This window comes from Anoplopoma fimbria, chromosome 20, assembly GCF_027596085.1.
Source record: "Anoplopoma fimbria isolate UVic2021 breed Golden Eagle Sablefish chromosome 20, Afim_UVic_2022, whole genome shotgun sequence".
Classification (NCBI taxonomy): Eukaryota; Metazoa; Chordata; class Actinopteri; order Perciformes; family Anoplopomatidae; genus Anoplopoma; species Anoplopoma fimbria.
In genome coordinates this window covers 5,951,402-5,977,464 of record NC_072468.1, presented here as the reverse complement: position 1 = coordinate 5,977,464, position 26,063 = coordinate 5,951,402, and the positions used below count along the sequence as shown (strand labels likewise).

Below are 26,063 nucleotides of genomic sequence, written 5' to 3'. Positions count from 1 at the left end.
TCAAATTGCGAGACTGCTAATTAAAATTCCTATGCACGATATAGTTAGTGAAACACTTTTATCAGTTCTTTTACTCAAGGCTGTATGTATTAATGGCTGTATGTATACAACGTCTGGTTAGACTGGTTGAACCTGTGTTCTATGTTTGCATGATAAAATACAGATTGTGCCATAAATTCTTTCCATTGTGTTTGAAGCTGCACTAGAATCAAAACAGTTAGTACTGGTTATATAATGGTTTCAGCATCTGGAAACCTCCAGACTTGAGCACAGGCCAGTAATGGGAATCCACGCTCCTGCCCAGCCTTGATACAGGAAAACATTGGATGCAGCCAACACAGTGCAAGGCTAGGAATCAGGAAAGGATGACAATATTTATATTTATATCAGCGCCAGGGTAGGATTTCTGGCACCATAACATTGTTGCACCTGTTATTTCAGTCAGCCTAGAGTACCAAGTTTCAGGGTGAGGGGTTAGGTGTCCAGGCCTCTCAGGGTAAGGATGTGTATGGTTGTGTGTGTGTGCCTGTGCCTTAATGTTTATGTAAGAGGATGGGCATGTGTGCGTGTGTAAACAGTGCAGTAAAATTCAGAAATAATACAGGTGTTTTTATGTCTTGTTTGCGTCACATGTTAACATCTGACGCAAACAAAATCACACGCAATTAGAAAAAAGAATGCAGAAACATTTTTGGAGGAGTACATACATACTGATCCCACACCCACACTATCAAAGTGATAGGCGTTCCCTCTGCTACTGTCACGTAGCTCTGCAGCGATCACTCAAAGGCAGAGACCACAGTGTCACCAGAGATGTCAGCCAACAAGATTGAAGGAGCCAGACAGTCGTTTGGGTCTGGTGCTTCATCTTTATGAGCCGAACAGTCACCTAGGACTCCTCAGTTATTGCTCCTACTGTGGGATTGAAGAGACCTGTGCTGGGGCGAGGTAACTGCCCAGTGTCAAGGTCGGCTTAGCTTGTAGTTTGTGAATTCAATTATTCAAGATTAGAAAAAAATCATAATACACAAGTTAGATAAGACTAAACTGGTTTGTCTAAAGGGTTACTCAACTTCCTAAATACTACTTTATAATAATGGTCCCTTTTAAAAGGTGTTTCACAGTCACGCTTCACAAATGTGTTCAAGCTGCCAATAAATCATTTCATCAAAAGTGTATTCATTCAGCTGCACAGCATGACAACACCACATATAGTATAATTGAAGTAAGGTGCACATGTAGGTACTTGTGACAAAGAGAGGAGAAATCTGTAAGTCCTTATGTTTATTACACAAAAAGAACAGCAAAGGTATCACCTTTATCATGATATGATTCACCACTTTGACCCAAACACTGACTGTACTACTCAGCTGAGTAATGTCCTCATATGTGACCATTCAGAATTAGTAAAAGTAGAAAAAGGCCTTTTAATCTAAGTCTTCCATAAGCATCGTTATTTATGTTAAGCACAAAAGCGGTCTCTCGTGAATGGTGTTTTAACATACATTTTGATTGAAAAAAATTAGCGATGGATGAGACAGCAAAAATAAATGCTGTTACAAACGATGTATTTCTTCTTCAAATCAGGATAATGCAGTAAAAGAAACCAGCCTTTGGTACAAAGTTATAAAAAAGGAACTCAAATTCACATTTTTGCGTTTCTGTAATCTTGAAAAATGTAAAGCCAGTTATGAATGTAAAGCAAAATGTCACAGGCAAGGTACTGTCCAGGCATGTACTGTAGGAAATATTCAAGAAGGCAGAAACAAACACTGCTTAATTCAGCACACAGAGTGATGCTAGGGGAGGAATCTCTGCTCCACTGCCCTTATCTCCATCCATGAATCCATGATGCTGCATATTGTGTATGTAACATGATAGTTTGTGCAAAAAACACACAAAACATGTTGCAAACAAAATACAGTACATATTAAATACATCATTCAGGATTTCATTTTGTCTGGAAGTTTTTGGATCATTTGAATATGACCAAGCATCACTTTAAAGGTGTAAATACAGTATATAGAACAGAAGCAGTAGTGGAAGGTCTGTTGGTATATCTGCAAGGCTAGAATGAATGATGCGTTTTCACTGTCCTCTGAGGCTATGCATGATGCCTGGTTCATCAGGCAGGTTCATCGGAGCGCACTGCTGAATAAGTGAAGCTGCTTCAGATCCTTTTTGGTGCCTTCCCTGGTCAGTTAGGCTCCACCGGATGCCACATACATTCTAAAAGGTAGGTTGGTGAACTCACAACTAAAGCACTTTTGGGTCTGTATGAGTGGAGAAGCAGTCTGGGTGATGTATGTACAATAGTAATGAAAAGAAATGTTCAGTTTTTACAGGTTATCACTGAGGGCTTCTCATTGGTTTAATCACACGTGGAGGTGGAGTTCAAATAATGACAGTCTCTATGCGAAAGGCGTGTGAGTAGTTCAAAGAGGAACTGAGTTTCTTGACGGAGTAGGATGGAGGCACAGCAGGGGTGGTAGAGGGAGAGGAGGAGGAAGTGGGGGAGGAAATGGGGGAGCGGCTGGCCCATCTGGAGGGGAGGCGTTGGTTGGCTGGACGGGCAGGCCTGGAGAAGTTCTTCTGAACAGAGGAGGAGACAGCGGTCACATCGTTCTCCTGTGGAGAAGAAAATGAATTACCATTTAGGATTATCACACCGTTCTATCAACATTTAGATTCACACACTCAGATACTTTACATTTTGTCACGTGTTCCATCTGAAGTCTTCTTGACCCTGGGGGAAACAACAGGCATATTTCAAACAGGAACACGCTCATGCTGAAAGGTCACACAAGTAGATCCTATTCTTTTTAGTCGAGAGAAAAGCATCTGAAGTGGAATACCTTACTGGTCACTTACCGGACCTACGGAATCTTCAGCATTGTATTTTGGACAGTGCTCCTCGGTTAAGGTTAAACTAAAGCCTCTAATTACATTTTTTCATGAAGTCCAATAAAAATGGCTTGATAATCGCTCCCAGGATTCCATTACCTTGACTTTAAAGCTGCATAATCACTTCAGCTCTGCCAGCGGCATTTAGTTAGCTGGCTTCTTGCAAATACTTCCATAATTACTACACAAAGGCCAGAAAAACACCTCCACCTAGACGCCGAATGGATGGACTTGGAAGATGAAAGACATGTATGTTGTTAAGGGTGATAAACCTCCTGCCAAGTACTTTATATCCCGCACTGCCAGTTCTTTTTGTTAGGAGCCTTTAAGCAATATAATGGCCCAGATGCCCAGATTATAATGGAGGCTCTGGCCTGCTTCTGTCTCTTAGCACATACCAGAAATAAACAACATTCCCATCGGAGCTGTCCTCAGTCAAGGGCAATCGCTAAGTGTTTCAGAATGAAATGAATCAGAGCGGAATGAGCGAGTTCACCCAGGTTAACTGATCCAATTGGCCTTGAAAATAAAGTTTGAACTAAAAAAATGCATCCTCATATTTTATTTCAAGAGAATGCCTCTAACTGTTAACATCTGTACAGTGAATAGCACCTTTGCTGAGTGGCAAGGCGGGTGCTTACACGTGATAGCTTGTATACAGACTGTATTTTTCAGACTCTACCCACCTGCACTGTTAGATGTAATTCTTTCAATCCCATGGCACTGTGGCTGCTGAACTGTGCATGTGTGGTGTGCTTCTGTGAGGAGTATGAAGTCTGTGTGTGTCTCAGAGTTGGAGGTAAGGGCAGAGGGTCCACGTCCGTCATGTCCAGTTTTGTCACGTTCTCCTCCTGCCTGACACTGGCGTCAGGACTAGAAGCCATCTCGTTGGGTTGGCTCTGGTTCTGGTGAGCCCGAGCTGCACTCTCATAATTCCTCAGAATCTTCTCCACAGCTCCGTAGTTGGATCTGGATCCCTCGGGCCGTGGGTACGCAGCCAGAGTGAGAGCCTTCCAGGGATGGTCATTCATGATTCGAGGCCCAGGTCTGGAGGAGTCCGGCTGGGAGGGAAGAACAGACGCATGCCTTAGCTGTTCCTGGTGCACTGGCTGTGTCATCTGTCTTTGTTGGTTCTCAGCAGACGGCTGCCGGAGAGAGACACCAACTCTGGCTGACTGAGGCTTTGCTCCATGGGAATTCTCATTCTTGGAGCTGGAACCATCCACACCCTGACCTGGCTGGGTATTTGCAGGCAAGACAGGCTCTGTGGCCGCTCTGTGTTGTGCTTTCCTGAAAGGACCACTTGCTGTTTGAACTTTGTGCTTGACCTCACAATGGTGTGCAGGACTCTGAGACGCTTTTGTTGTTGTCTCCGTGAGTCCAATCTGTGGCTGCTCAGATGAAAGGTCAGAAGGGATTCCTTGCTTCATTTTCCCCTCTTGACCTTCAGCACCGCATCTCATTCGCCTTGATTGGAGCTCGGGATTCTGCATTTTGGAATTTGAGGTGGAAAAAGACAATGTGATTCCAGGATGCACATCCATGACACTGGTGGTGACATCAGTACAAAGTGGCTGAGATGTTGTCTCCCTGGGAGGTGATATTTCATCTGATGCACAAGTTGGTAAAAACACTGGTTGGAAACCCACAGAGCAGGCATCTGTTACTGTCAAACTGTCCTGTTTCTCTACGTCACGGCCCATCTCAGCCTGAAACAAAGTTCTGTTGAACTCAGCTGTTTTTTGTTCCAGCATTATGTTTCTTTTGGAGCCCTGGAGGTTGGGGCCGGCAGGTGGTATTTCAAGAGAGGACAAGAGCAAATCTAAAGGTAATTCTTTGACAATCTGAGGTATTTGAAGCTCAGGCTTTTTTAGGTTCCCAACCCCAGGACAGTGTTTGCCAGCAGTCAATATGTTGACTTCAGAGAAGCTTTTCTGGACAGTCCCATATGTTGATAGCTTACTGCTTGTGAACTTGCTTGCATCACAGGACCAGCGGTTGTGGCAGCAGCCCTTATTAATACATTCAGAGTTAGCAGGTACAACGCACGCTGCAACAACACCGTCTACCAACACCTTTCCTTCGTTTTCTTGTAGCATAGCCTCAAACTTCCTGACAATAGATGGGCTGCTACATTTTTTGTCAACTACAACACAGGGGCTATGGCACTTCCTCACTGTCATCACGGGGGATTCTGGGATGTGAAGTTCTGTGTCTGAATAAGTGGGGGAGCTCAGATTCCAGGAGGAGGTGCGGGGAGGGACAGGTGGACCTTCTGGATCGATCTCTGAGAGTAATCCAGGGCTCGTCTTTGTTTCTCTGTTGCTTTCTGGATCAGCAGTGTTTGCTATCCACGATTTGCTCTGCCCTCTGACGGCCCTCCAGGTGTTTTCTGGAGACAAGGTGATCCAGTTTTCCCTCTCCAAGGCCCGAAGGTCATCGTAAATCTGGTTGAGGTCGCAAGGAGCTTCATCCACCTCCAGCCGGGTTTTATCATGGCCAAACAACATCTCGCTCTCCTCAGTTAGACAAAGGGTTTCAGATTGATTCCTGGAGAGAATGAAACAGTGAAATGCATTTACCCTTATTGGAAAGGAATCAAGACATAACATGTACAGTGATTATCATAGTTCCATGTTGCGGCCAGGAAGTTAACAAAGCAAATAAGATGTATTTACCTCTTATCCCCACTCTTCTTTCTGATCTCATCCTGGTAGCTGCAAAGCTCCTCACTTACACGGGCTATCTCCTTCAGAGCCTGAGACACGAAGATGGGGAAACAGAGATACAATGAGACATGCTAGATATTATGTTTTGTTGAAGAACTTTGCAAAAAACAACATAAACTTGAGGATGAGGTAGATAAAAAAGATTAGATATTCAAAGAAACATAGGAATGACAAAGAGGGGTATACAGGAGACAGTTGAGGAACACACTGATGATCAAACACGTTTCTGTCAGCAGAGCAAAAAGCAAAGACAAGGCAAAGAATGAAGACAACACCAATGGGTCTGAACTGTATATAAATATCGTTTTTTTTAACAAATAGAAAAAATAGTTTGAATCACTCACTGCATTGAGAGCAGTGGTGTTCTTCTTCTTTTCGCTGCCGTAACTCAGCTCTGCACAAAGAGGCCTTTCTTCAGGATGAACATGGACATTGGTTTCATTACTGTTTGAGACATTGTTCTGCAGCGCTCCATGAAACATAGCATCTAGCTCTATTGTATCCACAGCTTCCTTGCCATCAGTGGCTGAGTCTTGCTGCCAAGTGCCTCTGGAACTAAAGTCATTCACCAGCTCAGGTGTTGTATGGTCATTCTGAGTGAACTGACCAACATCATCATCATCATATCCACAGAGGCTGTCTGCTTGAAAGCAGCTGGAGTGGTGACCATCTCTACCAACATAATCACTGCCACTGATGTCTCTGTTGCGACCAAAACCAGGTAAAAGTGGATGTCTGAGTGGTTCTGACTGACTGCTGCTGCTAAGTGGGTCGTTGTCACTGAGCAGACTGGAGCCGGTGCTGGTTGAGTGTATGCTCAGCCTGTGTGCATCATCATGGTCGTCCTGCCTCCCACTGCCCTGCCCTACTCGCTTGGTTCCCACGTCACAGTACAGCTAGAAATGGGAAGGAGAAAGAATAGAGGTCGTCATTTCTTCCAGCTGGACTGCATTAGTCCTATGTTGAAGGGAACATTGTCCTTTTGTAATTGAAAATGTATTCTTTTAAGATTAATGTGGACATTTTTTTTGTCCACATTAATACTTTTATATTTTATATCATCTATGAGATAAAAAAAAGGTACACCTAAGTCAGAGTATTGTTTTCAAAAGGGGCATATATTTTGACTCTACTCTCAGTGAAGGCCAATGCCACTATGGCAATACAAAGAATGGCATTATATGATTATACTAACGATACAATACTGCATCTGCACATAGTCCCTCACAAACTAATTTGGGATGTTGAGAAGTAGAGACAGCATAGCAACAAATCTTGTGACATTTTTAGACACCAGAGGATTAAAAAAAACATTCAAAGAATTCTTTCAAATAAAATTGCATAACCTCTGGCCTCCTACAGTGGGATCCCAAAATAGTAACCATTTCATGTTGACTGGGCTCCTTTCCCATCGTGCAATGTCTAGATGAGACTACTGCCTTTTAGCCTGCTTTATTCCTCTGCTGTTTTCCTCTCTCATTTTCTGGTCTCGGACGGGCAAATCACAGCCACATGTTCTTTTCATAGCAAGCTGTTCCAGTGCTTAAGCTCTCTGTCCAACTACTTTTGTATGGCTTCCCTCATTCATAAAACTAATCTGCTCCTCTAGGAAAGTCAGATCTTGACTCTGGCTTTGTTACCTACAAAATTTCATTCTTTACCCTGATCCTTCTCTTTGAGACATTAATTTGCTCTGAATTACTTCCCTCTCTGACCGGTCTTATCCAGTTATACTTTCTTATCGAATTACTCTCATCCAACTCCACCATTTTAAACCAACAAGCTGAAAAAATGCAATTTCTTCATTAGCAGCAACTAACAGTTGTTTGGGTTATCACATAATGGAAAATGCTTATAAAAAGGTCCTGAAGCTCAGGACAGATACAGGAAGATTAACTATCAGTCGCAGCAAATGCAGCTACTTTTTTTTGCCAGCTTCTCGGTCTACATCAGTCCAGGTCAAGGCTTGCTCAATTACTGTCTCGGTTTAATTATACAGAGATATTAGAGGAAAAGCAGAACCCTGGCCCTCCTCCTTCCATTGCTTCCTTTCCTCAATCCCTGCAGCTGCACTGATCTGGAATATTGTTTTGACAGTGTTGATGGTGAACAGGATGTGTAGGAGGGAAGTGTTTCACACTGTAAGCTGCTCACTGCCTAGGAAGCCATATCTCTTGCAGAAAAAAAGTTTGGAAACGGCATTACACACTTTTGAGAGTTTTCCTTTATCCAGTTGTTCACTTGCCGTACTTTTAACTACATCCCACTGTAACTCAAACCCAAATTAAAACAAGACAAAAATGCAGATATCTTATCATTCAGACACACTCATAGCACCTTACCTGTTCTATTTTCCTTTGCATATCCTTCAGCTGGCACTCCCATTCCCTCCTCTCCACGTCAAACCTCTCCAGCAGCTCTGCTTTCTCTCTTAACCAGTCCCTCTCATTGTGCTCCAGGCGACAGCGCAGGTCCATGGCTGTTGAGTGTGTGTCCACCAGCAGCCTCCGCTGTTCTTCCCTCTCCCGTCGGAGTGTCGATGTCTCGCCGTGCTGTTCTCGAGCGCACCGTGACGCCACAGAGCCACAACCTGCTGCCGACTGGACCCCACTGCTGATCAACCCAGCACCCTCTCTAGCCTCCAACTGAAGAGAGAGAGACAGACAGGGAGTGCAGAGGGAACAGAGGAGGAGAGAAAGAGCAGCAGGGAGATGGAAAAGGAAAAAAAAAAAGTGGGAGAGACAGTGGAGAAATCGGTCAGTGGTGATAAAGGATAGATTAAAGTAGGAGGAAAAGAGGATGAGAGCCAAATGACAAGACAAGCAAGGCAGGAGTGAAAGAAATGTTAAAAGTGGAATTAAAAGAATGTAGGAGTGTCAGGAAGTGAAGGTGGAGGAAGTGGGGGAATAATGCACCATGGGGACAAGTGTGAGTGGGTTTAGAGGATGGAAGAGGGAGAAAAGAGAGAGTATTGAAAGATGAAAATATCCTGTAAGAACTCACACAGAGGGCTCATGGGTTCAGGGTTCAGGTCTCTTTTCAGTGGTACTTTCCCAACACAGGATGCAGTGCAGGATATGGCAGATCCAGGCACAGCAAAATATTGTGTGTCTCCAAAGAATGCATGTGGCCTCAGTCAAATGATACTCTGGTGTACCAGTTTTTAGAGATACACAGATTCATACAAAGAGGATCTCTCACAAGAATGCCAATTTAATTAGGTTCAATTGGACATTTTTGTTTCAATGAGAATATAACTGAATGCCCCTATTCAATGCCCTTTTCAAGTGAAATACCCTGGGCATTTCCCCTGAGAATGTCACTGTGTTTCAACCTTAAGCCAAAAGATGTTCTCTTTTTTTTTTAAAGTCTGAGTTCACTGGCAGTAAAGAAGGGCTTAGAAACTGACAGAATTTTATAACATCAACGATTTCAGTCTTGGTGGTCTGATTTGTACCCATAGATAAGATAAGGGTTTGGAAAACTAATCTGAAATGTCCTCTGCCATTGAGATAATACAAGGAAATGATCTGATTTAGAGGCTTTCCTCCTTTAAAGTATTTAAAAAGGTGGTTGTGTTTCAGTACATAGATCTGTACTTTCTGTTATGAATACGTGCATTTTTGTTGCTTGTAAAAAATGTTGGCTTTGGAGCTGGAACGAGCCCAAGACGACGCCTGTGCATGTGCATACATGTGCGTGTGTATGTAGTGTGTGTTAGAAAGATGGAGAGAATGCATACAAGCATGCCTGAGTGTGTTATTTCAGTGTTCAGTCACAGACAGCGACCAAAGACTTCTTACAAGCCTGGGTCACGGTGCTATTTCTGCCTGTGGCCTGGGGTCATGAAATTATGGAGTAGAAAAACAAGTCAACCCTTTCTGTCTGCCTGTGGCTCTCTTCTCCACAATTACAGATGGATGCCGATGGGTGCTGTCCACAGTCTATTTAAACATCCAAATGTAAACAAATAGTGAAAGTGCAAAAAATAAGAGGGTTGGAGTCAAAATAATAGACCTGAAGACTGTTGTTAATGATTGAGACAGCATAGAAGAACTGTCTTCTTAAAATGAAACTCTGGAGGGACTTTACATGCAAACAGGAACATAGGTCAACATCATTACACCCAGCTAAGGGAAAACACACCCGTGTACGCACACATCTCTCAAGGATCCAACTCCTGATACTCTTGGACACCCGGTCTGTTACTGTATAGCACAGGGTATATAAAGGTAACTGTGTCACCACGGTGACCCACTATAAATAGCGGACACACAGCCTTGTACAATGTCACATTCCGAGGGGAGGTGGGGAGGAGAGGTAAGGGGAGGAGGGGGAGTTGGCTGCTAAGGCAGAGTGAGATGTCTCCTAGCTGCATTCATAAATCAGTGGCGTGCATAGAAATATGCAGGGAAATATCCGGCCTAAGACCACTGCCTGGGACCTTGGATGCTTACTTGGTATTTGGTGGTAGCAGTGCCCAAAAAGGATGTGGAAACGAACAGTAGTTACATTCACAGCCATAGCCGACTGTGCAGAAAGATGTGTAATTAAAATCTCAAGAATAGAATAAGCATGCAACTGTTCATAAGCTACAACTGTGTTGATGCTTAATTAACTCATTTGATGTTAGAACTTAGAATTAGAAGAATTTCTGGTATAGCAAATAAATTACAGTATCAACTAAGCCAAATTCAAAATTAAATAATGATATGCTAAACTGTTTGTATCTACAGAGCTTTAGTTTCTTGACCAATCAAATGACCAACAAAGGGACCAAAAGCAGCTGCTAACCACGGCTAAGATGTGTAAAAATATGTAAAATCTGGACATTTTATGCATTGAACTTCAATTATAAAGCAATTATGTGCACTTAAGTCCCCTGATTTAAGCAGGCTCTCACAGATAAGGACTTCTTCACCATGACAATGTGCAAATGCCAATTCACTTACAGCATTATTTAAAGTGACCCAAAATTCCAACTTACTGAACCCAGGTCTTTAAGTATCCACCACTTCACTTCACTAACTTTAGGTTTCTATAATACACTTCCTCTACCGCTTCCAAAGTTTCTCTACAGAGTGCTATTATGAACAAGAGCTGTCCGGCTAGCAGCGCAATACTAACAAATGTATCATACAAAACTGCAAGGCAGAGTTCAGTTGAGCCCTCTTTTACTATATGATTCATTTAGCTGATTGCATCAAAAGGCTCTTCTCAGACATGCACTCTCAATTTACAGTCACTTTTCAAATCTATTCTGGATTGTTATTGGTGTGATAAGTATCAGCAGTCAAACTGCCCATACCATTACCTTCTACATCTTCCACACCCTTTGCTTTGCTTTCTGTCTGAGCTAAAAATGGAGTTTTCTCTGCACTGGCACAGTGAGGCCAAGATGTGGAGCTTCTTATCCATGTTGAAATTGTTCACATTTGACTTCCAAGTCGAATTAAGCTACACCCATTTTATTTTGCTCTACTGACCTCTACTGATGCTCCTTGATTTGATTTCCATGCAAGCTAGCCTATTTGAATTTTTTTTGTGTCCAACACATTAATTGTGTTTCAGTCTGATTATCAGGCTACTTTTTTTGTGTTCTGTCCAAATATAGCATAATAAGTGAATTAAATGGATTATAGAAAATATGATGCATGATCCTTGTCCATCATCAACAGCTACATATCTTTTAAACCTACCGTCTTAAACTAAAAGCAGACCAAAGCTTGTTTCTAGACCTGTTCCAAGTTTACTCTATACTGTCCCATTAGGGATACACGCTAGTTAAAGGTCTGTAAAGTCTGTACATTTGTCATTTGATTTCTAAGCTGTGAATGATTTCAGAAAACTTGTCTTGATGTATCTTGAACCTGAAGAGCAACCCTAGATTAGCACTTGGTAAACACATATCCAAAACTATAAACAGTGGCAGGATGTGGCATCAAGACAAAATAACTTTTACAATGGAGCTAACCCCACCCAGCATGGCTTAACTCCAAGTCACATTTCCCTTGGTCTGTTTGTGCAATAAATATAGAAACGTCTGCATGTATGTGTGCACGTTCCATTCAAAATGTTTGTACACTTTAAATGTTCACACACTAACAAACATGTACAGTAAACACACAAGAGACTTCCATGATCACTTTGCCAATATATAGAAGAAACATAACAATCTATCTTCCCTATTCCAATCAAAATCTACCTGATCTTGCTGATTCTTCAGAGTGGCAAAGCTCTCAGAAGCGGCAGGTAACTCAACTGCCTCAAAGATAGATTCCCTACATGCACATCAGTATCTTAATATAAACATCAATGTGTGTGTGTGTGTGTGTGGCATGGTATAACCTGCTATAGATTAGCCACTTTCTCACACAGACCCATTGGGCTTTACAAAAGCAAAACAGAACAGTAAAAGTCTGTTTTTATAAGGCTCTCTGTCAACCACACTGTGAGAAGGCAAAGAGCGAGCAGGACAAAGAGTAGAGCTGAGCAGTAACCTTGTGCCATCTAGTCACACAGAGGGAATGACATTATGGCAGTTAAACCATTGGTGCTGGGAAAACCATTTTACTATGTTGCATTCCTGTGTCATCGTGTCAGCAGTTGCCTTGTCCAACTTTTCTAAAGTATCATTGCACCACCTTGTTCATTTCCAGCACCACATTTCTTTGCTTCATGGCTTCACTCAGAGAATCATTTGATTTGTCATGTAGCTTCTGAGGACGAACGACCTGCGTTGTGTAATGGGTGAATGCGTGGCCAATCAGTTTTAAGTCTTTGATAGGAATCCTATAGGGTTCAACTAGCAGATAAAGACACTGTCTTACACACAACTATACAAAAAAAACTAGGCATGTGACGAGTACTGAGACACACAGAGAGACAGTCAGCACACAGAGAAATCAAACTCTGGGCAAATTTCAAAGAATCAAAGCAACTGAATAAATCTATCTTCTGATACAACCAGAAAAAAAGCTAAATCCCTAAAGCCACATTGCTTTGAAGAATAGCCATGCTTGGTTCTTCAAGTGTTCCTGACACAGCATGGCACCGGTATGCAAACTTTACTCTAAGTTTTTTCTGCCCATTTCAAGAAACATTTAACAGCAGCTGTCAAAAGAAACAATAGGTCATTTTATCTACTTAGAGTTGGTTGTTAAAAGCCAAGTTGGGCGTCTGTGTCTGGCTGAGGGAGGATAACGTTTGTCTCCTCAGTGCAAATCTTTTGTCTTAACTGAGGCTTAAGTTGGATGGATGCCAGGGGAGTTATCACCCTGCCATGTGATGTGGGGTGCCACAGGGTAGTATCCTGGGGCCTTAATTGTTTTTATTATATATAAAGGACTTAAAAGCAGACAGTTTTTTTTTATTACGACTTTTCATGCTGAAGGACTTATATCGCAGAAACATACGACAACATCTCTGCTAAACACAAGATATAAAGTCGTGCTCTTGTGTGATTCTTTGTGGAGAAACTCAGTTTTACATATCTGACAACTGAATAAACTAATTGATTCGACGATAAAATTGTCAAGTGTTAGTCGACTACGAATTTCTCTGGTCGAGTACAGCCCTAAAAATTAGCAATGGTCACCAGGTTTTACTGTCAAAATTGGTAAATTCCATATATCTGCTAAATTATTTTGGTTTCAATTTAGACAGGTTTTTATCAAGTTGAAATATGGCTTTAACAGCCCTGATCAAGATAAAATTAAGAATTAGGTTTATGATCAGAAAAGCTACCTTTATGGACAGCCCAATTCATCATACATTAGCTGGAGCTCTAGGTCAAAATCATTTGGATTACGCTGCCATCTCCTTGTACACCGGATTATCACAACACTTCAAAAGCAAAATGCAAAGGCTCAAAATAAATTGAAGTTTGGATAAAAGTTAATCCACGTACACATCACAATCCGGAATTTTTAAAAAGCTTGACAGGTTGAAAGAGTGAAAAAGAACGATTTATACTAAGATGCTTTTCACTTACAAAATAGTTAAAAATGATGGTACCAAAGTAGAATTTTTTTTTCTCACTGCGAAAAAAATCATTGATAATTTACAAGAGGTAGCTTGACAGACTTCATACCTTTGCGATTCAATAACCTAATGTAGGCCACACTCATTATTTTACTTTTAAGAAAGTAAAAAAGAGCGTTTTTACATAGCTACCCCGCTGCCTGCTTTTTATACGTTAATGGTAATGTCTTCAATTACAGAGGAAGGAAACACAATAAAGCCCAAAGGCTTTATTGTGTTTCCTTCCTCTGCTATTTTTAATCTAAGTAATGACTGCAGTACAGTGTTATGCATTTTCAAATCATAAAATAAAATCATTCAATCATTGTTGGTGGCAAACCCAATTTAACAATATTTTGCATTTGCACACGTAACAGGTATGCACAGCTTTGTATAAGGTAATGCATGCATTGCTCTAACACACACAAACAGTCTCCAACTGACTAAGTATTTGTTTGCAGAGGCTTTTGAATACAATCTTAAACCCCCAAACCACTCACAAATAACAGACATCATCCTTGAGTTACCTGTGCAATCCTGCATTTGAGCTCAGCCTTCTCCAGATCCCAGGCACATCTGTCTCTGGTGTACTGCAGCTGGAGCTCGCTCCTCTTCTCCTCCTCTTTCTTCACCTCCACCTGCACGTCCTCCAAAACCGTCTTCAGTTCGAGCAGAATCCTCCTGTTCTCCCCTCCCTGCATAGAAACACAGTTTGCAGCACACCTGTCAACCAAATGACCTGGCATATTTAAAAAGATACAGTATCACGAAGTGCAAACAGAGAAAAATCTAAATGTTATACTAAACTATCGCTTCCACTGATGTATCACACAGTATGTCAAATTTGAATTTGAAAACCCTGAGGAATATGCTGGGAATAAAACACAGCAAAGTTAATGACTTCAACTACAACCTCCCATTCCATACTGCTACAGTGTACCACTGACGCACAGAGGCACATGCAGAAGTATATTTAGCTTTCAAAGGGGTAGTAAATATTTCCAATCACTTGTATGTCAGCAACTTCTCTCAACAACGACTCCTTCTCTCGCATCCATTCTTCCTTATCCTGTACGTGTCGCTTTTTCAAATCCTCAAACTTCTTTTTCAGCCGTGTGTGTTGTGTCTGCTGCTGGTGGTGGTGTTCGGCACCCGGCCACATTTGTCCCCTGAGGATCTCAAGCTGTGTCCCCGCTCCACCGTCTCCTCCGCCCGGTGGAGCGGAGAACTGAGAGTCGTAGATGTGACTGAAGACGGTAGGCGGGGAGGAGATCCTCCTCGACGGGCTGCGATTTTTCCCCCTGCCTCCTCTATCGGCTCCATCCATCCTGGAGCACGGCACAAACTCCCATCCCTGAGACTGGACGTAGCCCCCACCAGCTCCGCCCCCACCTTGCAGCCCCGAGCCGTTCATAAACGCGCTCCACATTTCTCCAAGGCGTTAGAATAAAACATTTTTTTTAATTTTTTTTTTTAAAAACTACTTTTAAAAACGCAAAGAATCCATTTTCAAATGAAATCACATCTGATACAGTTCAGCATGCATTGCCATCTTTCAAGTCAAACAAGTTGGTTCAGTTGGTTGTCCGGTCCAGTCCCCCGTCCGCCGCAGAGCAGCGCTCAGGGGACCGGACGCGTCGGTCCTCTCCATGTCCTCACAGAGACCAGGTCCTCACTGCGTCCTGTTCTTCCTCATGTCTTCACTGCTGCACCCCATGAGCTGTGTGCAAACCCCCCTTTTGGTTACATGTTCAAATCTCGGGACGCACACGGTGTCGTGTCTCTCCTCCCCCCAGCTCACAGAGTGGAGGCGACAACTCCAGCGCCGTCAAAGACAGACAGGGGGAGAAGTTCCCAAATATATATATATATAGTAGCCTATAGGAGTATTTTTACCCGCTGTAACCAAGAGTTTAACGAGCTGCAAGAAGCGGCAGAGGAGCGTCCGTTGATCGATGACGTCGCAGGAGACCACCTTGCGTCGCATCCCGTCCGACCTGAGCTGTTACGCGTCACTTACTCCTGCACAACAGGCGGCTGTGTGCTCACAACCCTCCTGCCGTCTCTCCTCTGCTACCTCAGCATGGAGGGCGATGACTATCACCAGGAAAGAGACGAGTTGTGGGATTGTATTCATCTTTATATAAGAGATATAAAAAATAAAAAAAAACAAGTATCCAGCCGCTCCTCCGGACCCACAGTTGCCTGTCTGTATTCGTTGCACTTTAGTTTTTTCGTAGTAATTTGCCTCTGCACTATACTTTTGCTCTGGTTTATGCTTTGAGATGCTTGTTTAAGAAAGGAGATGCACTTATGACTTCTGGTGACTAGTAGTTCTCTTGAATACCTATGTTGAATACACTTCCTGTAAGTCGCTTTGGATAAAAGCGTCTGCTAAATGACTGTAATGTAATGTAATGTAATGTAATGTACTCGCGACACATAAGTCACGTACCTGGTAGTAAGGCGCGGGCTAGAAACCAAGCACATCTTCCGTCTGAAGCAGTACGAATCACGTCCCATTTGGATGAAAAGAGGACTCTTCCCTCTTCCCTTGATGTGGAAGGCCTAATGTTGCAATTAATGTCCTAGAAAGAGCCTAAATGTCAGCTAACGTAAGAGTAAGCTGAGATGGAGTCTGGTGTAGAATGCCTTGGCTTAGTTAAAAACAACTGGAGAGAGAGACAGCCTTTAGCTCAAATGATGCTTTCATTAAGGGGAATGAAAACCCTCTCTCTCTCTCTCTCTCTCTCTCTCTCTCTCTCTCTCTCTCTCTCTCTCTCTCCACAGCTGGCCCTAATACGTGACGTAGAACATCCCACCGCTGGGATGAGAGAAGTGGACCGGTTCCGCCCCCCCGTCCCGGTGGTGTCAGGTCCTTTGGTTAAACAGCTCTTTTCTGGAGTGATTTTTTTCAGACCCACCCAAAGGGGCATTTTTACACAATTCTGAATGTCAAGCACATAACCAAAATCTATATCGGCCTATTGGTAAATGCCAGAGCCCCCATCCTTTTCCCCCCCATGGGCATTTGGATGATTTGTTACAGATTATGGTGACATTTGTGTGAGTGAGTGATTGCCAATGTTAAGGGGGGGGGTAGGTTGTGGGAATTGCTCTAACAGTCATAACAAAAACATCAGTATTTACAATGTTCTGCTCATAGACCATATTATTGCTGCGGCCATTTGAAAACCTCATAAATACACATGTTCAGCGGTGACGGTTCAAGTATACGTTGTGTAGAAAGATAATCGGATGACCTTTTGGCTTTACAGAGCGATTAAAAAAAACTATAACTATCTATATAGTTTTTTTTTAATCGCTCTGATTTAAGGCCCTGCACTCCCACACAGGTGTTTTCAGTTATTGTGGTTGATAAGACTTTTACTCATGTCGAAATTAGACATAGCTATTCGACGAAGTTATTAATAATGTCCCCAATCTCTATGTACTTATGAGAGTGAAAATAGTGTAAACTGGGTTAAGTAACAGGAAAGTGAGACAGTTTTCAATTAAGCATAGTCGCTACACGCCCACACAGTCCGCATAAGTGTCTAGTTAGTCATAGTAAGTGAAGAAACCTGTGTGAGTACGGAAATCAGATTGTCAGAAAAAAAAAAGCTCATTACTCACGGTCAGAGAGTTTTATGAAATACTCACCTAATGGTACACTGTCGCTCCAAGGTGTTTGGTCTCCAATAAATGTTGAAAGCGTCCGAGTAGATGAGTTGCTTGGATCATACATGGAAAATGATAATGTCCTGTAGCTTGAGTGGCCTTATGTGACGTGTTCAAAATAACAGAATTTAAATAAATGAATAAGTAAAAAAAAATAATGAAAATGTACATAATGTGATACTGAGGGTGTGCTTTACAGAACAAAAAACAGGGTGAAAAGGAATACCAATTTAAAGATGGTGGCATACGAGAGCGAGGAAAACAGAACAAGAATGAGGATCAGCAAAATAATGGGCTGAAACATCTTCATGGATGATGGTTGAATGGAAAGGTTGGAAGGGGCAGAGGCAGATCGACATGTTAGAAACGTTCATATTCGAGAACACAGAAATTGCAGTCATTGAAGTCATTCATTTATGTGTTTGCATCGGCTTACAGAGAGTGGCTCCTCCTCCTGTTTATCCTCCGGCTTGGGGACATCCAGCCGGTCTATGAAGCCCTGCAACTCCTTCCTGAAGGCTTTCATCTGGGCGTTGATCCGGTACAGCAGCTCATGCTCTCTGATCCTGTGGAGCACAAGAGTGTGTTTTGGTGTCGAGGGATAATACTGTTATGCCTTACCACGTTCATGTGTTACTTACCTGCCACCTTCCTCGTCCTCCTCCAGCCTGGCAAACAGCTCCCCGTTGTTGACGTACACTCGGGCCTCGGCGATGATAGTGCTGGTGTCAGCGATGAGCCTATCGATGGTCCGACCCAGCCTCTCCGCCTCGATGCGGATGTCTATCATCTGCTGCCGGTCCTTCAGGCTTCTGGATAAAAAACGGCTCTCTACAGGGGAGTAAAGGGAACGTGTCGGGGTGAGGCAGCGGATGTTCCTCACCTCGTCCGAGTCACTCTCCCCTCCTATAGGGCCCTCGCGCTTGCGGTGGGGAGGGAGGAGGCGAGGGGAGGATGCCGAGGCCGAGGGGGTGTCGTCGTCCCGCCCTCCGTCGCTCTCTGCGTCACTGTCTCGGGGGCTGCCACGGATGCCCAGGTGGGATGCCAGGTCGTAGCGCTGCATGTTGGAGAGCAGCACGCGGTTCTCATACTGGAGCTGCATGACTTTGCCGCTCAGTTCATTTATCTGCAGACGTGCGGCCTTCAGCTCCTCCTGGACGGCCTCCATTTTAGCGGGGTCAGCTCCTCCTGGGGGTGAAACAAGGCGACAATGAAAAGTGGAACACCTCTGCAAATGAGACTTAAGTGTGCAGCTCCTGGAGGCCTTGTGAGACACATTTTTTAATCAGATACAGATTAATCGAGCTAGAAAAGAATAGATATATCTCGCTCTGCAGTGCAGTTATTTTGTCCCTTGCAACAGGGACTTAATGAAAGACACTGAATAGATGAAATACAAACAAACCTCCTCCATGTCTCGATCCAGCTTCATGGGATCCAGCCTTGTATTTCAGTTTATTGAGTTCATTCGTCACCTTAAGATGAAACTGAATGTTATTCTCATGTGTATTCGATGCTGCAAGTATTACTCCACACATTTAAATTTCTCATGTACGAGGCTTGGATTACAGACTGATTTAATGAAAGGCCCAAAGTCATTGATGATGATACCAATTATAGCACCACATACACAAGGAAATGACAGACACTTAACATCTATCATTGCTAAAATTAAAACAGCATCAAGTAATATCAGACAACATATATATTATATATAAATTACAGTCTGTGGCCATTTAGATTGAAATATTTAAGATTTCACAATGCTTCAAATAGAGAGTGAACTAAATAGATAGCAGCCCCAGACAGAGAAACTAAAGGGGAGCATTTCCATACAATTTATGAAGTAGTTATTGTATTGTCGCACTGAGTAGTTTTTTCTTTGGATCTTACAGCAACAATACAGTGGACCTGTTGTGCAAATTGGCCCTTTTGGAACACAGTCAAAACTATCTACCTTTTTATTCTCTTCTTCCACATCTGCTAAATTCCTGCGGAGAAGCTCTGCCTCGTCCTCCACCAGCTGAAGCTGCTGCCTCAGCTCTGACAGGGCCTCGCCCTGCTCTCTGCACTGTTGACCTCCAATACCAGAGCTGTCCACTCCTGCTGCCACCAGACTACCAGAGGAAAGAAGCATTGAGAAATGTGACATTTTATTTTCATTTGTCTTTTTAACAATAGATTTGCTGTACAGTCTGGTTTAAACCGTGAACATTATTTCCCACAAATTATGGATTGGCTGAATTCTCCCCAATACGGGTACATTATGCTTTTTCTTTCCATTGAAGCTATCACTACATATCAACCAGTCTTTCCTATGTTTAATAATCTAAAAACTAATAAATGAAAGCAAAGTACCTGTCCTCCCTCATGTCGTCAAGTTCAGCCTTCAGCCCCCTGTTCTCCACCTCCAGCTCCACAATCTTCCTCCCCAAGATGTTCGCCTCCTCCTCCACCAGGCGTAGGCGGAGTTTCAGCTCTGATTCGCGGGTGGTGGGTGGCCCTCCGGCCTCTCCTTTAGGCAGGGGGCTGTCCACGTCTCCGTAGAAGGAGCGATACTTCTGCAGCTCATGGTCCAGTCGGTCCTTCTCCTTGTCAATCTTTGCCATTTTCTTCCTCATCAAGGTGGCTTCCTCCTTGATGAAGGCCAGCTGGCATTTCAAATCCTCATTTTCTTCCTGCAGAGAGAAGAGAGGTATATAAAAGAAAAATACACTGGTTAGCTATGTAGCTTTGTCTCTTGTAAGTTCTGATTAGTTTGGTAGCGTACCTAAAAATCTACATTCCTGGGATCAGTTTCATTGCCTCATATCATAATGGCGTGATAGTCATGTTTCTCCTCATGCTACTTTCACTCACTACAAATTATGACTTTAATGCAAAGTTCTGCATATTACAGTTTGTTTTAATTTGAAAATTGCATTGTGAAACAACCTCATTACTAAACACCTCCACTGAGGATTATGACTTTATGATCTAATAATGTAAATGCTGACTCACCTCGATGGGTGTCTGTGGTGTCCTTCTCTCTGCTTTCTGTCCATCCTTGCTTCCTTTTCTTTTCAGTGAGAGCTGCAGGGAAACAGTGGCTACATCATCATCATCATCAGCAGCAGCAGCAGCAGCAGCAGCAGCAGCAGCAGCAGCTCTCTGTTTTCTTACTGAAGGCAGTGATATCATCCAGATTTATGGAGCACTGAAGGCTCAGTACTGGAAAAACAGGCCTGTTTAAAGCCACCCTTGAGAACATGTCTGGTAAAATATTCAAATTGAAATCGCAGTGCAAGTGGAATTTTACAGGCCGGAAGTAAAATCAAACATAACAAAAATAACTTGTTATTCATTGTGTCATGTTTGTAAGTATGAATGTGTATTTCACTAATCTTAAAAAGGAAATAGGACATACATCTGGAATGCACCATTGCTCCCCCTCTTATTGAACCTTTACAACTGTTGATGAAACTCATGGCACATTTATGTTCAACCTGACCTTTTATACAGTTCAGGCCCCAATTTGCATTGCACTTTTATAAGCACACAGACAAAGAAAATAAAAACACATATTACACAACACACTCCCATCAGCCCTTTACCTCTTTGGTTTTCTCCAGTTCATTATGCAGGGCCTGCTTGGTGATCTCCACCTTTATCAGCTGCTGCCTCAGCTTCTCATTCTCGTCCTCTGTCTTGGTCCTCTTCTCCTCCACGCTCTCCAGCTCGTGGTGCAAGCGCACAGACACATCCTTCGCCACCTGAGAGAGGGGCCAAGACAGATGACACAAGGAGACAGAAGGAAAGAAAGAAAGACGTTTTTGTTATCCATGGTTCATCCATGATAGAATATGTTCGTTGCATGATTCCCATAGACTCACCTTGAGGTCTTGCTCCAGACTTCGGAGCAGCTCTCCATCCACCTGGCCAGTTTCAGCGAAACGGAGCCTTTTCCTCTCGGCCTTCTTCAGTCGGTACTGAAGGATCCTACAGTTCTTGTTGGCTCTCTCCAGCTCTCTGCGCATGTCCTGCAGCTGGCAGGCGTCTTCCTCATAAAAGGTGTCACGCATCTCATCCATCTCTGCCCGCATCTCCTCGATTTCCGTCTAACAAAGGAAAATGTGTCTCAAAATTAAATAAATCTAACTTGAGAATTGGTCAGGCTCTCTTAAAAACATATTTGTAAAGACAAAGCATGCAGCTAGGTGAATGATCACTATTCAACCTGCAAGCAAATCCTTCAACAGGTGCAACAAAAAGAGACAACTTCTCAACAAATATGAATTGTCAGGCTTGTAATACATTAGCAATTTACCTTAAGATCCTCATTTTCATCCTCGAGCTTCTCAATATCTTCTTGGAGTCCCTGGTCTGGCTGTGGAGCCGGTTTTGGACAGTCTGGCTCGGGGGACAGCTCCGGCTCCGAGGCCGGCGGTGACGCTGCTTTCGTCTGCATCTTTGTCCCTTTCTTCCCCAGGCTCTTATTCAAATGGAACTGGATGAGCTCGGACTGCAAGCATCCCTCCTTCCAGAAACCGGGTCCGCAGCCTATCGTGCTTTTGGAGCTCTTCTTGTTGCCGCTTGTCGTGGCCGCCGCCGCCGCGTCCCCTCCTCTCGGATTTTTGCTCCTCAGCTTGGGAGACTTGGATGAGCAGGGCTGATCGGAGACGACGCGGCTCGGATCTCCTCTGGAGGGGGAGGAGGCGTCGGCGACAGGGCGGGGGGAGTCCTCCGGTGTCGCCGCCGCCGGCCTGCTCAGCGTCGGGCTTTCAGCACCAGCAGGCTGGACAGCAGCCGCGCCTCTGACGGTGGCCTGCCGCTCCCTGCCTGTGGAGACGGGAGAATGACCTCGGCTGTTTCTCCCTCCTCCTCCTCCTCCTCCTCCTCCTCCTCCTCCTCCTTGCTTTGACGTGATGGCCTTTGACGAGTTGCTGCCCTTCTGTGTAGCTTTAGATGCACCGTCTTTGGGCCCGGCCGGAGACGACGAGCGCTGCTGCTTCCGGCTGCTATTGTCTGGCTGCCGCGGTGAGTCGGCAGAGGATGGGTTCATCATGGTGTCAAAGGCTCAGCTCATCCTCAACAACATCCATCCCCTCCACCAGTATCCTTGCAACTGGAAAAGAATATAGACTTTTCAGACACCTAAAGGCTTCGAAATATGGATATGATTTAGGCTAAGGTTATCCTCTACAGGTCGGCTGAAAAGTGTCAGTTTGTTACTTGGACTAGACTTAAAAAGCCAAATTGTTTGGTTATTATAAGCCATTCCAGGACGCATCTTTGAATTTTAGATCATCTTTTAAAGGCTTATATGGGACAGCGCCCCATACACAGGTAGTCTACGTGAACACCAGGGATGGAGCCCCTGATCGATGAGATGGGTGGGAGATCAGCTGCAGCTCGGGCAATTAGACAGTCATTAGAGGGAGAGAGAAAGAGAGAAAGAGAGAAAGAGAAGGCAATGTCATTGGCTATTAAACCTGGAGCAGCAGCCGGCCAATTAATCCGCGCTGCCTGTTCAGTTGACAGAAATAAGGTTTTCAGTATCCTCTGATCTGATCCTCGACCAGCCCGAAGGACACAAAGGACGGTCCTGCTCCTTGGTATATTAGATGAGCCACATCCAGGCTTCCAGGACTTGAGCCGTTTCCCGTCAGCCATCATCCTACTCCTCATATCCAACATGTCCGATGACTCATTACTCAAATGGATGCAATAGCAACTATAAAAGTATCACAAGCGACGCGCACAGCCTTTATTTCACTTGCTCCACAGTTATTAACAGTTTATGCCCTTTTTTTTTGCTTCTTTCTCTTGACTCTTTGGTTTTCAAAAGCATCAAAACCCGACTACCTGCCACGCAATCTCTCGCCCAGAGTTGATCAAATAGAGTAATGTTAAATAAGTCGAAATAATGAAGAAATCATAGCTCCGTTTCCGTGTCTTCTACATCTACATCTACATCTAAACAACTGAGAGCAGCAACAGTAAATCAAGGAGGCCGAACAGTAGAACATAACGTGGATTTGCCCTTCATACATATTACTTTGTCACAATAATCAAACACACACACACACACACATGCATGCTCAAAGAAAAGCGATTATCAGCTGGAAATCACGATGCTCCAGATGAATTTCCTACCTTTTCTTCCGGGTGTATTGTCGGATGCTGAAGGGTATGGTGGTGATGGGGAGGCAGAAGGGATGCTGACTGGAGCGCCTCCCGACCACCGAGCAACCTGTTTCAATATTCATGACATTACATCATCGCTGGGAGGGCCGGGGCTGCACGGAAATGAAGCTGCACGCAACATGCTGCTCTCTCTCTCTCTCTCTCTCTCTCTCTCTCTCTCTCTCTCTCTCTGTCTCTCTTCAAAAAGTGATTTGATGGAGCCACTTGCAACTGTACATTCACCTTGCATTCATTCAGTCATTTGAATTGACCTTCAGTATATGGATTAAAATTGACCACTAGGGAGACTGTGACCGTTCCAAAGTGTTATAATATGTTTTATTTTCCCCAGGCACAGCAATGCACTCTGTGAAAAATATTCAACAGTTGCTATTTAAGTACAGAATATTTATCAATAATGTAAAATTGTCAACTCATTCAGGAAGTATAATGGCCTGCCTCTTGCAGTTTTGGTCATCATGTTTCTATATTGTTGTTTCTTGGCTGCTGCCCTCTTTCTCCCATCTCTCATCTTTCTTCCTAAAAATAATGTCAATTGTCAAACTCTTCACTGTTTGGATTGGGGGGAATGGGCCTAGCTTCATGTTGACAAAGGATAAATAATAAATGTCATTTGGAGTTCTTCCTGCCATTCATTTCTCACAGAATTTGTTTGAATCTGTGTTGTGAGGAAATGGAAATGTGAAATTAGAGTGGATTTGGTTATAAAACAGGTTCATGTGAGAGGTTTTCCAATGGAATTTTTTTACCAAGGAGCATTTATTCTGTTTGGAAACAATCCCAACTCTTATGGTTTCCTCATACACTCAAAGCATCTTCACTTTGATTGAATTATATTGCAGCGGGCCAGACCCATCTCACCAGTCGTTTGGAGTTTTAACTCTTGGCCCTGTGCCTAACAGATAAAGCGACCACACACCCATCTGAAATGGCTCCTGGTTGTTTAAAAAAACACTGGAAAGGACGCGGACTGGTGTTACATGCATCATCCCTGTGTGAGTATAATAACAAGTAGGCCTTAAGTTTGCAGGAAGTGTCAGGGATTGACATGAATTGAAAGCTAGGATTGTCTCTGCTCTGAAAGTTTTCTGGCATGGATTTTAGCTTCTGTCGAGGCTTCAGTAACCACAGCTCTTAGCGCACCAACCTCCTGTGCAATCCATTTGCCTCTGTCACTGCAGGCTTTTACAACACTATATCTTGATCCATTCAGATTTAAGACTGCTCTCTGTTGTAATCACAGTTTAATTGCCAGACAACACGCAGGGCCAATCAGCCATCTTTGGCCAAGAATAATAATGCATCTTCTTTGAATGGGATAACAGATGTTTGGGGTCTTGCACTCCCTTTCACAGTGACACACACAGACACATTCACCACTTCCCCCACCTATCCTCTCCTTCTGCCCCAGGACTATTCAATCATTTGCCTGCATTAAAGTGACAGATGTCTGCATGTGCCGGCTCCCATGTGACAGACAAGATTACTGGTTCTGCTTTGTCTGATGTAAAAAACAAAAGAAGGTAATGTTTGGCTGGGACAGTGTCATTTTATGCGCTGAAAAGACATCAGTTTCTTTAATACCATCATCATAGTTTGAATTTATAATATTTAATCTGGCGATTTAAATTACAACATTCATAATCCAGTATGAATCCATTTTGAATCTTTTTTGTCAAAATACTTTATTAGTACTCAATGCTGCACTTTAAGTTGCCTGTCTGTATCTCATCCCATGACAGGAAATATTGACTTGCTAAAGATATGAGACTGAATTACATGTTAAGATTGTTATTTTCTGCAGTAATAAAGAGACTCAGTAAACATTAAATCTTGCCACTGTTTTTTATATTATATATATATATATATATATATATATATATATATATATATATATATATATATATATATATGTTGTGTGTGTGTGTGAGAGAGAGAGAGAGAGAGAGAGAGAGAGAGAGAGAGAGAGAGAGAGAGAGAGAGAGGCCCTGATGAACTACCATCTAAAAATATCACCCTCATTCATTTCCCACTCCCAAGCCCTCTCTCATTCTCACTTTCTCTAATATTCACAAACACCCTTACCCGGGATCATCACTGTAACACCATGTAGAGAAGGGGATCCCAGCCGGTGTCACAAGAAGAATCTGCTGTGTCATCTTGTAGTGTCAGTGCTGGGTTTCCTGTTTTTTAAACTGCAATGTATAGTATTATTCCAAATATTATTATATTCCTTTATTGATCCCCATGGGGGAAATTCGGGTGTTGCAGCAGCTCAACTACACAGAAACAGATAATAAATACACATATTATACAATAAAATAAAAATAGAATAAAATAAAAAATAAGAATACAAATAAAAAAAATGTACAGTATATCCACATGGGGGGGGGCTGGTCAGCATGATGACAGACTGTGGTCTCCGCTGTTGTTGTACAGTCTGATGGCAAAACATAAAAGCAGTTTGCATCAACTAATCCTTTCCATGAAGTTTGGTACATGAGCCTATTATGTCTCTATTATTAGACATGAGACATAAGT

General features: G+C 43.1%; 2 protein-coding genes across 2 annotated transcripts; both read right to left on the bottom strand.

Annotated features, from left to right (window-relative positions):
• Positions 1 to 1,277: 1,277 nt before the first annotated feature.
• Positions 1,278 to 15,084, bottom strand: soga3a (SOGA family member 3a). The gene is made up of 7 exons (XM_054621242.1): positions 14,665 to 15,084; positions 14,183 to 14,350; positions 7,976 to 8,278; positions 5,978 to 6,529; positions 5,583 to 5,662; positions 3,591 to 5,454; positions 1,278 to 2,628 (listed from the first exon to the last, which is right to left on the bottom strand). The coding sequence occupies exons 1-7, from the start codon at positions 15,082 to 15,084 to the stop codon at positions 2,395 to 2,397; spliced, it is 3,621 nt and encodes a 1,206-aa protein (XP_054477217.1). The 3' UTR covers positions 1,278 to 2,394.
• A 2,445-nt stretch (positions 15,085 to 17,529) lies between these two features.
• On the bottom strand, positions 17,530 to 22,380 carry LOC129109304 (protein SOGA3). Its single transcript, XM_054621333.1, has 10 exons — positions 21,643 to 22,380; positions 21,209 to 21,433; positions 20,930 to 21,088; positions 20,337 to 20,408; positions 19,695 to 20,014; positions 19,294 to 19,453; positions 18,742 to 18,811; positions 17,978 to 18,524; positions 17,773 to 17,902; positions 17,530 to 17,640 (listed from the first exon to the last, which is right to left on the bottom strand). Exons 1-10 carry the CDS (start codon positions 22,378 to 22,380, stop codon positions 17,530 to 17,532), a joined length of 2,532 nt encoding a protein of 843 aa, XP_054477308.1.
• Between the last annotated feature and the right edge of the window lie 3,683 nt (positions 22,381 to 26,063).

What these genes read in the sequence shown, in the direction of transcription:
- soga3a (XM_054621242.1), bottom strand. Translation starts at nt 15,084, where the DNA reads ATGTGGAGCGCGTTTATGAACGGCTCGGGGCTGCAAGGTGGGGGCGGA. An exon ending in GAGAAGTTGCTGACATACAA is followed by an intron (nt 14,351 to 14,664) that starts GTGATTGGAAAT and finishes GTTTCTATGCAG; the next exon opens with GGAGGGGAGAACAGGAGGAT. An exon ending in AATTACATCTAACAGTGCAG is followed by an intron (nt 2,629 to 3,590) that starts GTGGGTAGAGTC and finishes TCTTCTCCACAG; the next exon opens with GAGAACGATGTGACCGCTGT.
- LOC129109304 (XM_054621333.1), bottom strand. Translation starts at nt 22,380, where the DNA reads ATGATGAACCCATCCTCTGCCGACTCACCGCGGCAGCCAGACAATAGC. An exon ending in ATGAAAATGAGGATCTTAAG is followed by an intron (nt 21,434 to 21,642) that starts GTAAATTGCTAA and finishes TTCCTTTGTTAG; the next exon opens with ACGGAAATCGAGGAGATGCG. An exon ending in AACTGGAGAAAACCAAAGAG is followed by an intron (nt 20,409 to 20,929) that starts GTAAAGGGCTGA and finishes GTTTCCCTGCAG; the next exon opens with CTCTCACTGAAAAGAAAAGG.